A 13,531-nucleotide genomic window follows, 5' to 3' on the forward strand; every position below is an offset into this window, starting at 1 on the left:
TGTTACGTGAGTACAACAGGGGGTGGTGGAAGCAATATTTTGGAAAAGGGGGCCCTGAGCTACTCTTGGGGGGCGTTTGTTGAAGTGAAAGTTTTAAGGTGAGTTTACACCAAAGATTCACAACAATATGAGATTAAACTTTCAACTACTTGCAAAAAACTGTGCAACATTAAAATCTGTCTACTCCACTGCCACTGGATGAGACGGTGTGTATCGTAACTTTTCTTCTCTTCTGTGTGTCTGTCAGCTTCTTGTGGCGCAGATCCGTGATGCCTTCATGGGAGTGGGAAGTCAGAGTATTATCTGTTAAATTTCACCCACATGGCGCTTACTGTGTAAAGGACACTCTCTTTCTTGGTATTACCGTAACAAAACGTATTTTTTAAAAAGGCATAATTTCTCTGAGGAATACACCGTAACGCTTTGTTATCAAAGTGTTTATACATTTACAAGGGGAATATTCCGCTGTCGGACTTCCCCTGAAAGCAACTATGTGTGACATGTAGAGTTTCAATATAAAAATGTAACATTAAAAACTGATGCGCAAACTTACTCTGTTTGGGACTGTGAGTAGCATTTTATCAGAGGTGCTGAAGTTAACGTATGTGGATTTGTGGTGAGATTTCTGCCTGAGATGTTGTTGGTTAGATTTGTTTTGATTAAAAGGTGCCACAATCACATTTAAAGAGATTACTTCCCCAAACATAAGACACAAAAGAGGAGGGAAGACTAAATCATGTGTGTTGAATTCAGCAGGGATGATTTTAAATAAGTTGATATACAGGAGAAACAAATTTTACAGCAAAAAAGAATACCTAGCTACATTTTATTCTATTTGAATTGTCACCTGCCCTCTAAATTTTGTGTTTTCCTTTATATAAATTAAAACATTTTCACCATAAATTGGTGCAGAAAAGGCAGAAATTTTCACCAGAATACAGGAAATTAAGTTTTTAATGCTCAAAATCTTCTGGGGTGGACCCCCAGACCCCCTACTTATTAAATGCTCCATCCAAGAAAACTCTGGGTTCACACACTGTTTCTCGGAGGAACATTCAATTGTTAAATATAATTACTATTCACATGGTTTTTTGTTCCCTGGAAAAGCAATAAAATGGATGTTTGTCATTTAATAATGTGCTTTTTAAAAATGTTTTAGTAACAATAGTAACAACAACAACAACAATAATAATAATCAACAATATTCATATATATTTTTTGATGGGGGGCAGTAAGGGACCTGGATAATGGATAGGGGGTGCTGGCCCAAAAAAGGTTGAGAACCACTGTATTAGAGGCTCTAGGTTGGATGTTTATTGTTTATACAAGGAGTTATGTGCTGCTTCAGTTTTATCCGTATCAAGCATAACACAAATTAAATAACTAACTCCAGCTTTTCAAAAAACATATGCACATAATGTATATGTATAACGTACAGATGTTAAATTATTTAAAACTATTAAATATGTAAAAGCTTTTATACACAAAAACAGGTTACCTGGGCTTCAGCTGTATATTATGATATCATATTATACAATTTACTTACCTGCTGTACAATTGTAGTGAGCTCCAGACACAGCTGGATCACGCTGTTTCTCGTCACGGAGTAATCTGCCACTGCAGCAAATGGAGACCTGAAAAAGAAAGAGCACCTGGAATGAACCATTAGATCATTCTTCCTTTGAGACTAAATCATTGGTAAATCTGTGGGAACATTTCCAACACACAATGGAGTACATCCGCGCGCATACACGTCCACACACACTAGGATTCCCTTAGTTCTATCCATGTTTTAAAGGAAACAATATTAATGCTCATATTTTCTTTGTACTTCTGAGCCCATTAAACATGACGTCAGAGTTATATTTAAACTACAAAGTGTAATTTTGTCAACAATGATGCATTCAGACATTAAAAATCAAACATTGAATGTTGAAGTTTTTTTTAAAGGATGCTGTAGAGGATTATATGGGAAAAGAAAAAGCAATTCACTTTGTTATTTCGGCTGAATGCTGTGTGCTTCGAACTTCCAAATTCATCAAACACACACACACTCACACACACACACACACACACACACACACACACACTCACACACACACACACAAACAGACGCAAACACATTGGCACAATCCCTCAGAGAAGGAAGGGATGAAGCCACATATAAATAGACTTGCTCAGTGCCTTTTTGGCCACTCTGTCAAAGTCTACTTATATAAGGCCTTTACTCATCTTTTCTTGTCAGCTGATTGGTCATGGACATAACATAAAAAAACAAAACTGGTCTGTATGTGGTAAAAATACACTGGAACCCCCCAAAAACATTACATGCAGCAATCAATGATGCCAGATAAACAAGGTTGTTTCATTCCTTTTCGAAGCCACTTTATATATTTTATATTATATATTTAATAGGGCTGACGAAGTCGAAGATTCGATGTTTCAATGTGCAGGCCCTGATTTGACTGCCAATCTCACCGTCAAATCATAGCAACTCCGTTTTGAAAGTAGCATCATACCATTTTGGCTATATGGGGGTGCTCAAAGTCTCATTTTACATAGAACTACCGGTTTTCTCCCACTAAGTTCATATACAGCCTATTGTGATATAAATTTCAACATATAATGCTGTAAATTCAAATGTGAAAAGAAAGAAGCTTTTAATCTTTTTGAAGTGCCAAAAACTCATATTGTAACACTAACCCTTAAGGTAGGGGGCATCAGTGCGCTTCAGTATGTGTGACGGATGAGAAAGAGAGACCATCAGCTGTGCCGGTGTTCTGCTGTGTCGTCCGCACCTCGCGGGACGTTCGGATCATTTATCGCCATTGATGAACCACATGAAGAATATTATATCGTTTTTCAATAGTTACATGGAACAGACCCACGAGGAACCGCAACATGCATGCAGTTGTCGGCCGCACGGCAGCTCTGCACAAGACCGGCAAGCAGAGAGAAAATGGGCACAAGCCTCAGTTTAGCCGGAAATGTACAGTGTAAGTTACAGTAAGTAAGTGAGAAACAGAGACTGCAGCTTCTCAAGATTAAAGCTGTGCGTAATCCCGGCCACGGCTGCCGCACAAGCATATGATTCGACTATCAGTCGACTATAGGCTAGTTTTTACATTTATGATACCATGTAAATCCTTAGTCAGGGACAGCCCTACTATTTAATCTACTGCAGGTTATTTTTCGACCAATGTAAAGAAAATGTCAAATTCAAATAATCCATCATATGAAATCCAGTCTAATCAATTTTTGCTGGAAACTACAATTAACACTCATAAGTATCTAAGATTAACTTCAGGGCTTGCCAAAATGGACCAAAGTTTCAATGAAAGTGGGTGAGACTATATTAGTCAAAACCAGTGCTGCTCCTGTAGCACCAAACTTAAAAAACTAAAGGGGAAACATTGTACATGAGTGTGTATTTATGTGTGTATCCAAGTGTTCACACATGCCTTTTAACATGTTTAAATGTGTTACAGGTGCACCTTTTTGCAAATCTCACCTGTCCAGCCACGCCAGAAGGCTTTTGGCAGCAGCGATCAGGTCCACCACAGAGGTAAGAAAATCATTGGGCAGCTTGCGGGTGGCTCGGCCATCGTAATGGCCGCTGCGCCGCCTGCCTGTGATGAAGTTCTGTAGGTTCTTGGCAGATGCATTGAGCTTATGAGAAAGAGTCTTCAGATTCTCAGTCTCCAGCCCGTAATTCTGGAGGAGAGAGGAAAGTAAATTCACTCTGTTTGACTAGTTTGTCGAGTGTTTGTATTGTGATGCCTTCCAAGAATTTCTCCTGTGTGGATACAGAAACCAATTGTTGTCATGAGACGCTGTGTGAATAAAATGACCACTGTCAAACAAGCCCAACTTGTCGCACCACAGAAGATGCTGCACATATGACAAACATGAGAAACCACTGACCCTTCCACCCAGCCCCGCTCCACTCCAGCTGTCACTTTGCATGTCTAGGGATAGCAGAACTCTCATTACCCTGAACGGCGAACTGCACGTGCAGGCCTGTGGGCGTCTGTCACGTCAGAGTTTCTTGGGAGGGGAGAGAGCGGCAGGAGGGCCACTAATCATATTTAATACAGCAGTGCCTTAGAGACTTAAAACTAAATCCCAGTTACGTAAGGAGCTTTGGGGCTGAAGCAAGGCCTCCCATGCAGCGATGAGAGGACTTTAGATTCAGATTGCATCTGTGACCTCAGTCCACCAAATCTCCATCCAGTCTATCTATGTGTCTCTTTGGGAAACATCTTCTCTTTCATCCTTTACCACCTTCTACTTTTACATTTCCTCAGTGTAGCTGTTCACCCTTAACACCACAATACATGTGTATTTTGGTATAAGAGCAGTAAATCAGCAGCAATATTAAGACTCTGAGAGAAACCATCAGGGTATACATTCTGATTGCCTGGCTATTCCCCCAGTGTGAATAAATAACAAGAAATAAGCATCTGAAAATCTTTCTTTTCTGACATTTTATGTAACAAAACATTAATTGACAAAATAAGTCCGTAACAAAATTAATTGTTGGTTGCAGGCCTAATTAGATGACATAAACTTCATGAGCTTCTGTGAGTTAACAGACCTAGCCTAAATCATCTAACAAAGATCCCAAACTATAAACAAACAAAGAAACATTACACACAGTTAAGATCTCTCACCTGAGACTGCAAATTATACTGATACTGATTTATTTAATTTAAGGTTTGGAAAGTGCATATTCATAGACAAGTGGAGTTTGTAAAAGTGAATACATTTAAATCATCAAAAACTATTGGGTTTCAAACTGGAAAAAGAGATGCTCAGGAAGTTACACCGTCTAATGTTGCGGCAGTGGCATGTAGAGTGTTACTTGTCATATAAAAATTAGGCTTTCATTGTTTCAGCAGCATATTAGCCCAATCAGCAGAGCAGCAGTCTTTTGTGCTGACACAAATAGCTTGTGTTTCTGGGACTAACAGCAGAAATCACTTGAATAGCAGGCTGTAAATTCATGTCAGTACGGATGGTAGCAGTAAGATTTGCCTGTAGAGGACATTTTGTCCAGATATTTTATTATTATTTATTATTATTATTATTATTATTATTATTATTATTATTTGCTATGATGTTTGAAGTTTTAAAGCCTCAGTGAAATTTGTAAGAGTAAAATTTGTTGACTTTTGACAAAACAATAAAAATTAACTTATTCCTGAATATTCATGATTGACATTGTAAACTGATTAGCAGACTTCATGTATGCCAACACATGATCACTACTGGTTGAAATGTTACATTTTCAAAGATTTTCAAGACTAAAAAACAACCCTTTTTTCTGGCTGCCACATTTTTGGGGTTAATCCAGTGAGTTTTGGAAGTACTTAATAAACTGAGAAATCACTTAATGTGCTACTGAAACTTTATCCAACAGCAGTGGACTAGGACTCTTTGACGTGACAGTACAGTGGGAAGACAGCGTGGGAAGCTTGGACTCACCAGAGCACAGAGTAAGTCCACAGCCTCCAGTATGAGCTCCTGGTGGCCGATTCTGGACACTCCCAAATCCTCCAGCTCCTGGTGGGTGATACGCAGCAGCTGGTCCCCCCCTACTTTCTCCCTCTCGAAGGTCTTGATGTACTGCTGCAGGCAGTCGTCCAGGCCTGAGAGACCCACACATGACGACAGGCAAACTTTCAGTACAGCACAACAAAGTGAAAATTTTGTATGCTGGTGATTTCAGACTTTCTGATTTCTTATGAAACCTGTATTTGCATAATGTGTTCTAATAGGCCTTGCTATCGCTTTCCTTGCCAGAATTTGTGCTGTAAATCTGTAATGTGTGAGCACAGGTTGTATTTTGTTGTGTCTTAAGTGTGAAACAGTCCTTGTCAGGCAAGAAATCTGACAGATTCCTCCTCGTCAACAGTCCTGAGCTGCATTTTCAGCTTTAAACTAGAAAAAGCTTTCAACTAATAAGGGCTGTGTGTCTGTGCTCAGCTTGTTTTAGATCTTTCACTGCTGCAGCAGGTGTGAAGTCTTTTGTTGAAGCAGTCGATGAAATGCAGCAGACTAAAACAAACTGACTGATTCTGCCACTCCTGCCTTCATCAAAGGTTTTCATTTTATCAGCTGAGGTTTAAAACTGGAAACTGCGCTAACGCATGCATCAGTACAGTATATACAGGGGGAGGCAGACATAAAATCAGGAACTCTTATGAAAGAATTATTTCAGAGGAATTGTATTGGACTGCACATTTCTACATACGTTATACATATGTCAGGTTAATGATATAGTGTCCACCCTCTGTACTCTTTACTGCCCTAATGATGTAAAATTATGTTGAAACCAACAACATTGTGTGCTGTTACAAAAAAAATTACTCAAATTAAAGAAATTTGAAATATAAATACATACATTTTGATTTGTTAGTTGAAGTTTCTGAATGAGGGTTTCTAGACTCTACAATTTTATTTGCAGTTTTATTTACTTTCATATCAAGCTATCACACTATTTAGCTCAAAGCCTCATTACTCATTTTAAGGCTGCTAACCATTTTTTTCGTTGTCAATAAAAAAGATTCTCGATTTATCAATCAATCATTTGGTCTACAAAATGTCAAGATTAGAAAAATGTCCATTTTAATTTTGTAGAGCCCAAGGTATGTCTTCAAATTACTTGTTTTATCCAACAAACAGTCCAAAAACCTGAATGTTTTCATTTTACTATCATAGAAGGCGATGAAATCCAGCAAATACTGCCATATGAGAGGCTGGAAGCAGTAAATTCTTGGCATTTTTTGCTAAGAATCACTTAAACGATTATTAAAATAGTTGCAGATTAATTTTCTATCAATCGACTAATCAATTAATTGTCTAATCGTTTCAGCTCTAACTCATTTATATATGTATATTTTTCATAGCTGAATGTCACTAGATGGTGCCCTGCATGCTAAATGGCTATTCCTTTACCACTGGAGACAGAGAGAGAAGCCTTTGAAAGGCTTTTTCTATACACTCGGTCTGTTTCCATCTTCTCAGTGAGAGAGTTACATACACACACACTGACAACTCTTTGCTCATCTTGTCTTTTCATCGCTGCGGACCAATCATGTACATGTGACTCAGTGCTGTGCCTAAATCTGATCAAGCATTCACATCGGGTTTAGCTGGCAGCTAAACGGTGGAGAGGAAACATAGGGAGTTTCATGGTTTTGCATAAAATTTAAAGGCTCAACTAATCAGCCTCTTTACCAAGTTAATTGAGACTCATTATGTCAGTGAAGTATTCCCCATGTTGCCATAGATACCACAAAGCAGGGTTTTGGCAGGGATTCTCCCTGACCGCAGAACCAATAAAGAAATAAGTGAAGAGAAGACATGATGCTTTCCAAAAAGTGACTACGTGGTAGCATCTGCTGATTTCATTAGCAATAATTATAATAATAATAAAAACCTCTCATAGGATTTTACATTTTTAAATGCTATTGGAAAGCAAGTGTGTATAGCACTATCTGTTGATGGGTGCTGTATAAATAAAAAGTTATTACCATAATTGAAATTGGAGAGTTAAGACTAACATGCTGTTCATGAATGCTAAAGTTTGGTTGTTTTCCCCTTTGGAAATAAAATTCCATATCTTAATGACTCCTTTTCTAGCTGTCATCATGTAATAGAAAGCTCTCTTCTAGATGGAGTACACTTCGCTGATTGCGCTATGTAATCTCCACTACATCAATTTTACTCTCAATATCCCATCCGGGTCAGATTATCAAGCACGCTGAGGAGAAATTAAAAACACAGCACTGACACATACTTATCTCCATTCTAGATAATCCACTAGTAATGTGAGGTAAGAGAGACATTTAAGGCTGTTAGTGTGTTGTTATAATGGATTTATGTTAATCTGACTTGTCATTGACCACCGCCAGTGTGAGGAGAGAGTGAAGAAGCAAGAAAGACAGACAGAGAAGAAAAATAAAACTGATTTACTTTACAAAACCTAATTATGTTAATGCACACTGTCAGGAAGAGTAAAGAGATTATACTGAGCCTGCATTAGGTCTGTGCCTCAAACACACACGTGCAAAATGCACACATCATATGTGTTTGCACCGCTGCCATGCACTTGTCAAGAACAAATTTTCAGTCAAAGCTGGAATTCTTTTCCCTTTTGTGATGAGAATCTCTTCTTCAAACCGGCTTTGTCACAGCTGGGAATAGGGCGTCTTGCTCACACAAAACACTAACTGGGGGGTGGAGAGTGGGATTGTGGGAAGGTCACAGGGTGCCCCTATTTGGCCCCCAGTGACATCACGGAGTGGTATGCTAATAATGGAACCTGTGAATGCTAACGACAAAATCCTGCCAGTCCTCAGGAGCCGAGAATGGATGTGAGACAAGAATGAAACCCCCTCTCTCCCTCAGTGTCTCTCTGTGCCACTCTGTCCCTCACTTTAAATTACCATTACCGGGCTCTGGGCACTGAATCGTCTCTGCTCCACTTGTCAGATGTGGGACACTGAAGAACCCTCTCTTATATAGAAGCCACGCTTCTCGCTCCCTATTTCTCACTTGTGCTACCTGCTTATTTGCAGATCATCTTAGATCTCATGTGAACTCTTCTGTCTCATCCCTGTGTCCCCTTTAAACCCTATACAGTTGCATTTTGTGTCTTTACTGGGCCAGCAGACTAACAAAAACACACCTCATACAAAGAGAGGTCTGATCTTTGCAATCATATATGTCTGAGCCAGCAGAGAAAGGCCTTCAGGCCTAGAATTATGACTCAGGCCATGTGTGTTTGTGTGTGTGTGTGTGTGTGTGTGTGTGTGTGTGTGTGTGTGTGTGTGTGTGTGGTGTGTTGAGGCAGTAAAGATGTATGTGTATGTTTCATCTGGAGCGTCTCTGAAGGCCTTACACGTGAGCACGTGGCTCTGCAAAACAATACACAAAAGCGAAACAATTACTGTACTAACAGACACATACACAGATATCTCTGGGTACATATTTGATAGTAACAGACCACCAGTGGTAAACACTTTGTAATGCAAACAGACAAAAGGGAGCAAATCTAATGAGTAATGTGTGAGAATCTCCTGATAGGCTTGTGTGGGCCATTCTTAGGTCTTTGGAGACAAACAATTCTCCTCTGAGGAGCCTCTCCTCCAACACTGCTCCCAAATCTCATAAATGATAACAACATTTTAACTGTATATTAATCTCTCCAGTTTAGTCAAAACAACACTTTCTCTCTTAGATGGCAGCTGGCCTTAAGAGTGCTTCATCACCAAACTGGATCCTATCTGTGCAGGTGTAGCCTACTTGAACCTCATTTCTCTGCTGGATGTTTCCCAAATTTAAAGAGATGTTGTATTTTACACTAAAATGCTCTTCGCCTGAATACATGTCCAACTTGAAGTGAGAGCTGATAGCTCTTAAATGCTAACGGATGAGCATCACCTTAGGTTTCAGTGCACTATGAGGTTTTTAAAGTGTTTAAGCTAGTTACACGATGCTCTTCCAAGTCAGCTGTGACTTCTTAATGACTTAAAACATCTGTGGATCAACATTTCGCACAGATGGCTGCACAAGCTCTGCTATAGAGCTGTAGCCTACCTCTTATTTTAAAAATTGCACATATAAACCTTGGTCGATAGCTTGGAGCTTTTTATCTCTTAAATTCTGACCCCAGATCCACTGAGAAGGGTAATTAATCGTGTGTTATTTCCAGGATCTCCGCTGTGTTTCCCAGCTTCCTGCAAGGCAGCCCCGCGTTAACAATAACCATCTCGGGACACAATGGAGCTTTTAAAGCGTTTTGTGCTGTTTGAATATGTTAGGCTCTGGGGAACATCTTGATCTGAAGGGGCAAGTAGTCTCCACATTAAGTGCCGGAAAAAAATCGATCAAATGATGTAAGGAGGTAATTAAAAGCCGTTAGAACCAGATGAGTCAAAAATCTCGAGGCTCAGCAGGTGTTTTTGTTCTCTTTTGGCATCTCGAGTGAATCTTTGTTGCATTTCGACTCGCAGCGCGACACTATGTTCATTGCAACATAGCAGTTTGGTGATACCAGTTTCGGTTTGGCTATCATCGTGCCTGAATTCAGCCTTACCTTTCATCCAGTCAACCACTTGACTGGAGCTCCACTTGCTCACGGGCTCCATAACCAGTGCCATGGGAGAAGTTTGTCTTGTTCACGCTTGACAAAAGAAAAAAAAAAACCTCCCAACAAACCCGCTCGCCCCTCAGAAATTAAAAAGAAAAGAAAAAATAAACAAAGAATGCAATTAAAAATCTGTGCAACAAAATACAAATCAAGGGCTCTCTTAATTCTCAGCGTGGTGTTTACAAACAAACCGGGGTAGGTCCAAAAGGTCCAAAATGTCGATTAGAGAAGCCCGAGTGGAGCCCAGCAGACTTGTGCACATTCCTGTGCTATTTGCTCGCGTGAAAGACCTCTTTTACTTGTCATTCATGTCAGGCTCAGTGGCGGTGATGCTGTTGGGTCGCTGCTGCCCGACCCCCCTTCCAAAATACATCCCAGTAGCCCACCATCCAGAGCAGAGGAGAACAACGCACAGACTGATCACTTCTTACTGATGTCTGGGAAGGTTGGGTTCACTCTGAGCATCCTCCCTCATACACAGACATGGAGTCATCGTGCGAAGTATGTTTGTATGAGAGGTGATTAATGCCACAAAGCGACAGGGAGAGTCTAAATAGGAGATGTGTCTTAATGGGAATTAATGACATCCAGATTATACTGGATTTTGATGTGAATAAGTGCTTATTCCATGAAAAGCTCGGCTGATTGTCAGCACTTATTTGCACTGCAGAACAACCAGAAATTAATAAGGATGTTAACACAACAATGCTTATGATTTTGTTTTTATTTATTCAATTGAGATCTTTAGATCATTCAATTTAATGGGGATTGTAAGCGGCACTTTATCAGAGGTGCTGAAGTTAACATGTTGTGTTTTTGTTCGTGAGATTTCTGCCTGATCGCAGGTGTTGTCGGTTTCATTTCCCCCCGGTATGAGCACCTCCTTGTCTCATCTAGTTCTGTGTCTGTCAGACGGTCGAGGGGATACACTGGGGATCCAGCGAATCACTAACGTAATGCAGTATAGGGCATTTAGTACAATATTATGAATTCTCTTTAAATAGGCTAATAACGTTAGTTTCCTAATATTACGATATTATAATATTATATTATAATATTATTTTTTTGCTTTACATGTCAGAGAACACAGACAGGCTACGTGGGAGAGATTCTGAATGTGCAGAAAGTTTTGATCATGAGCAGATAAGTTACAGTGTTTCCCAAACGTTCATTTATTTGTGGCGGCACGCCGCAATATCAACGCTGACTGCCACATATTGATTTTATTGATTAAAATCGGAGTTGATTGCAGAGCACCATAGTGTATTCGCGCAGCACATTCTCTCTCGTTCATCTGCCCCACACTCTCTCTCCCTCATGAACACCGCTGCACAAATCAGTCCAACACAACGCTTTCAATGTCGGAGACCCAGCTTTAAAAAAAAGTTATTAGCAAGCATTTAAGGAGCCTAGCTAATAAGGACAGCTAAGTTAACGTTAGAATACAGCTGGGTTTTCAAGGCTAGCACGCTGTATATAGCTGCGCCACAGTTACACGGTCATTCAGTGGGAAACACCAAGTTATGATATAAGTTATTAACAGGTGAACTAATAAAGTCCAGTCAATAACTGATTTAAAACGGATTAATTTATCACTGAGATGAAAAGGGGCCACAAACATATTTAAATAGGTTACTTTCCCACAAAAGAGTAGATTTAGTTGTGTGTTGACTCAGCAGGGATGATATTAATTAAGTTGATCTACAGGAGAAAAATATTTAAAAGCAATAAGAATGCCTGAGAGACATTATATTCCATATTTTATTTTGACACCTACCACTTGAATTTTGTGTTTCCCTTTATATAATAAGACATTTCCACCATAAATTGGTGCAGAAAAGGCAGAAATTGGAGCAGAAATCTTCACCAGAATGCAGGAAATTATACCCCCCACTTATTAGGTGCCCATCCAAGAAAACAGTCTCTGGCTTCACACACAGTTTTTGGGAGGAACATTCACTTATTAGTTAAATATAATTACTATTCACATGGCTTTTTTGTTACCTGGGAAAATAATTAATATGTTTTTTGTCATTCAATAATGTTCTTTTTCCTTTAATAACACTAGTAACAACAACAACAAAAAATCAACAACATTCAGGGCAAATAGCCAACATCTTTTTTGATGGGGGGCGGTAAGGGACCTGGATAATGGATAGGGGACACTGGCCCAAAAAAGGTTGAGAACCACTGATCTAACCACTTACCACATTACAGGGAAGTAGTGGTGGTAGTAGTATCAACTAGTATACTTTTACATAATTTAAAAAACATCATCACTGTTTATTTGAGGAAAATGTGGACAGTCATACGTCTCCTCCAATACATAGGCACCAGCCCAGTGGTGGAATTATAGGCAGTGCAGCCATGGCAGTAGCCATCTATGAGGTCACAAATCTAAAAGGACCTCTGTAAAAATTTATAAAATATATATGAATTTTATGTTTTAAAAATATGTACTTCAAAAAATTAGTGGAATTTGTAATTGGAGTAAATAGCCAGTAAACTTGAAGTCACACTTATAAATATACTCTACATACACAACGGTTACATCATCTCAAAGTCTTCATTGCAGGTGCATAGATTCTATTATATGAATCACAAATTAAGAAACATACTCACATTTTTTGCTACAGTTGCTGCAGGGAATATGGTGCAAAACACATTCACGCACCGGTATCTCAAAACGTGAGGTCAAGGACATAATTTGCACACCCTATATCAGTATGTGACAAGTCCCGTGTTTTTCTCACTTTTGCACTACATATCTCAGTGAACTGTGGAGTAAAACGGATTTGGACCAGTAGAGCAAGGAGCTGGCACTTTTCAGAGAAAAGAAAATCCCATGTCTATTGTTTTTTCAACCTAGCTGAGGTGAAACCATGCCTGCTTCCATATGAATGAACGTTTTGACAGAATAGACAGCTACAATGGCTTGGAAAATAGTGACATGACCCGAATTTGATGAATTTGCTGTTTATCAGAGTGTTAAATACTGGGAAACCTACATTTGGAAGGATTATGAGTTAACAGTTTGAGTGAAGCTGTCCTAATTCCTTTTGCTCTAATGCTACGCCTTCATGAATCAGGATCTTTGCATTAGGAAATGCACAGGAAATGAGGTACAGATAAATAGTTGTGTTCCCCGTGAATATTAGCAAAATGTTTCAGTGATACCCCATTTATCACTATAATTCATTGATCGATAAAGAAAAATATATATTTTTATTTTATTTTATTGCAAATAAGATTTACAATATGTTGTTTCTTATTTTTAAATGCATATTATGCATATTATTACATAGCAACAAATTTTAAATTCATTACTACCATTCCTGCCTGGCTACCCCACACCCAAGAGTAAAAAATAAA

At 39.1% G+C, this 13,531-nt stretch overlaps 1 protein-coding gene across 1 annotated transcript in view; it reads right to left on the minus strand.

The window, feature by feature from the left end:
* LOC123963259 (connector enhancer of kinase suppressor of ras 2-like) overlaps window positions 1-10,169 on the minus strand; it is a 30,359-nt gene extending 20,190 nt beyond the window's left edge. The window contains exons 1-4 of the mRNA XM_046039966.1: window positions 10,106-10,169; window positions 5,488-5,651; window positions 3,512-3,714; window positions 1,547-1,634 (exon numbers count right to left, since the gene is read on the minus strand). Coding sequence (XP_045895922.1) covers window positions 1,547-1,634; window positions 3,512-3,714; window positions 5,488-5,651; window positions 10,106-10,169 — 519 coding nt within the window. The remainder of the gene's footprint in view (window positions 1-1,546; window positions 1,635-3,511; window positions 3,715-5,487; window positions 5,652-10,105) is intronic.
* Between the last annotated feature and the right edge of the window lie 3,362 nt (window positions 10,170-13,531).

The sequence above is a fragment of the Micropterus dolomieu genome, linkage group LG23 (assembly GCF_021292245.1).
Source record: "Micropterus dolomieu isolate WLL.071019.BEF.003 ecotype Adirondacks linkage group LG23, ASM2129224v1, whole genome shotgun sequence".
NCBI classification, from domain to species: Eukaryota; Metazoa; Chordata; class Actinopteri; order Centrarchiformes; family Centrarchidae; genus Micropterus; species Micropterus dolomieu.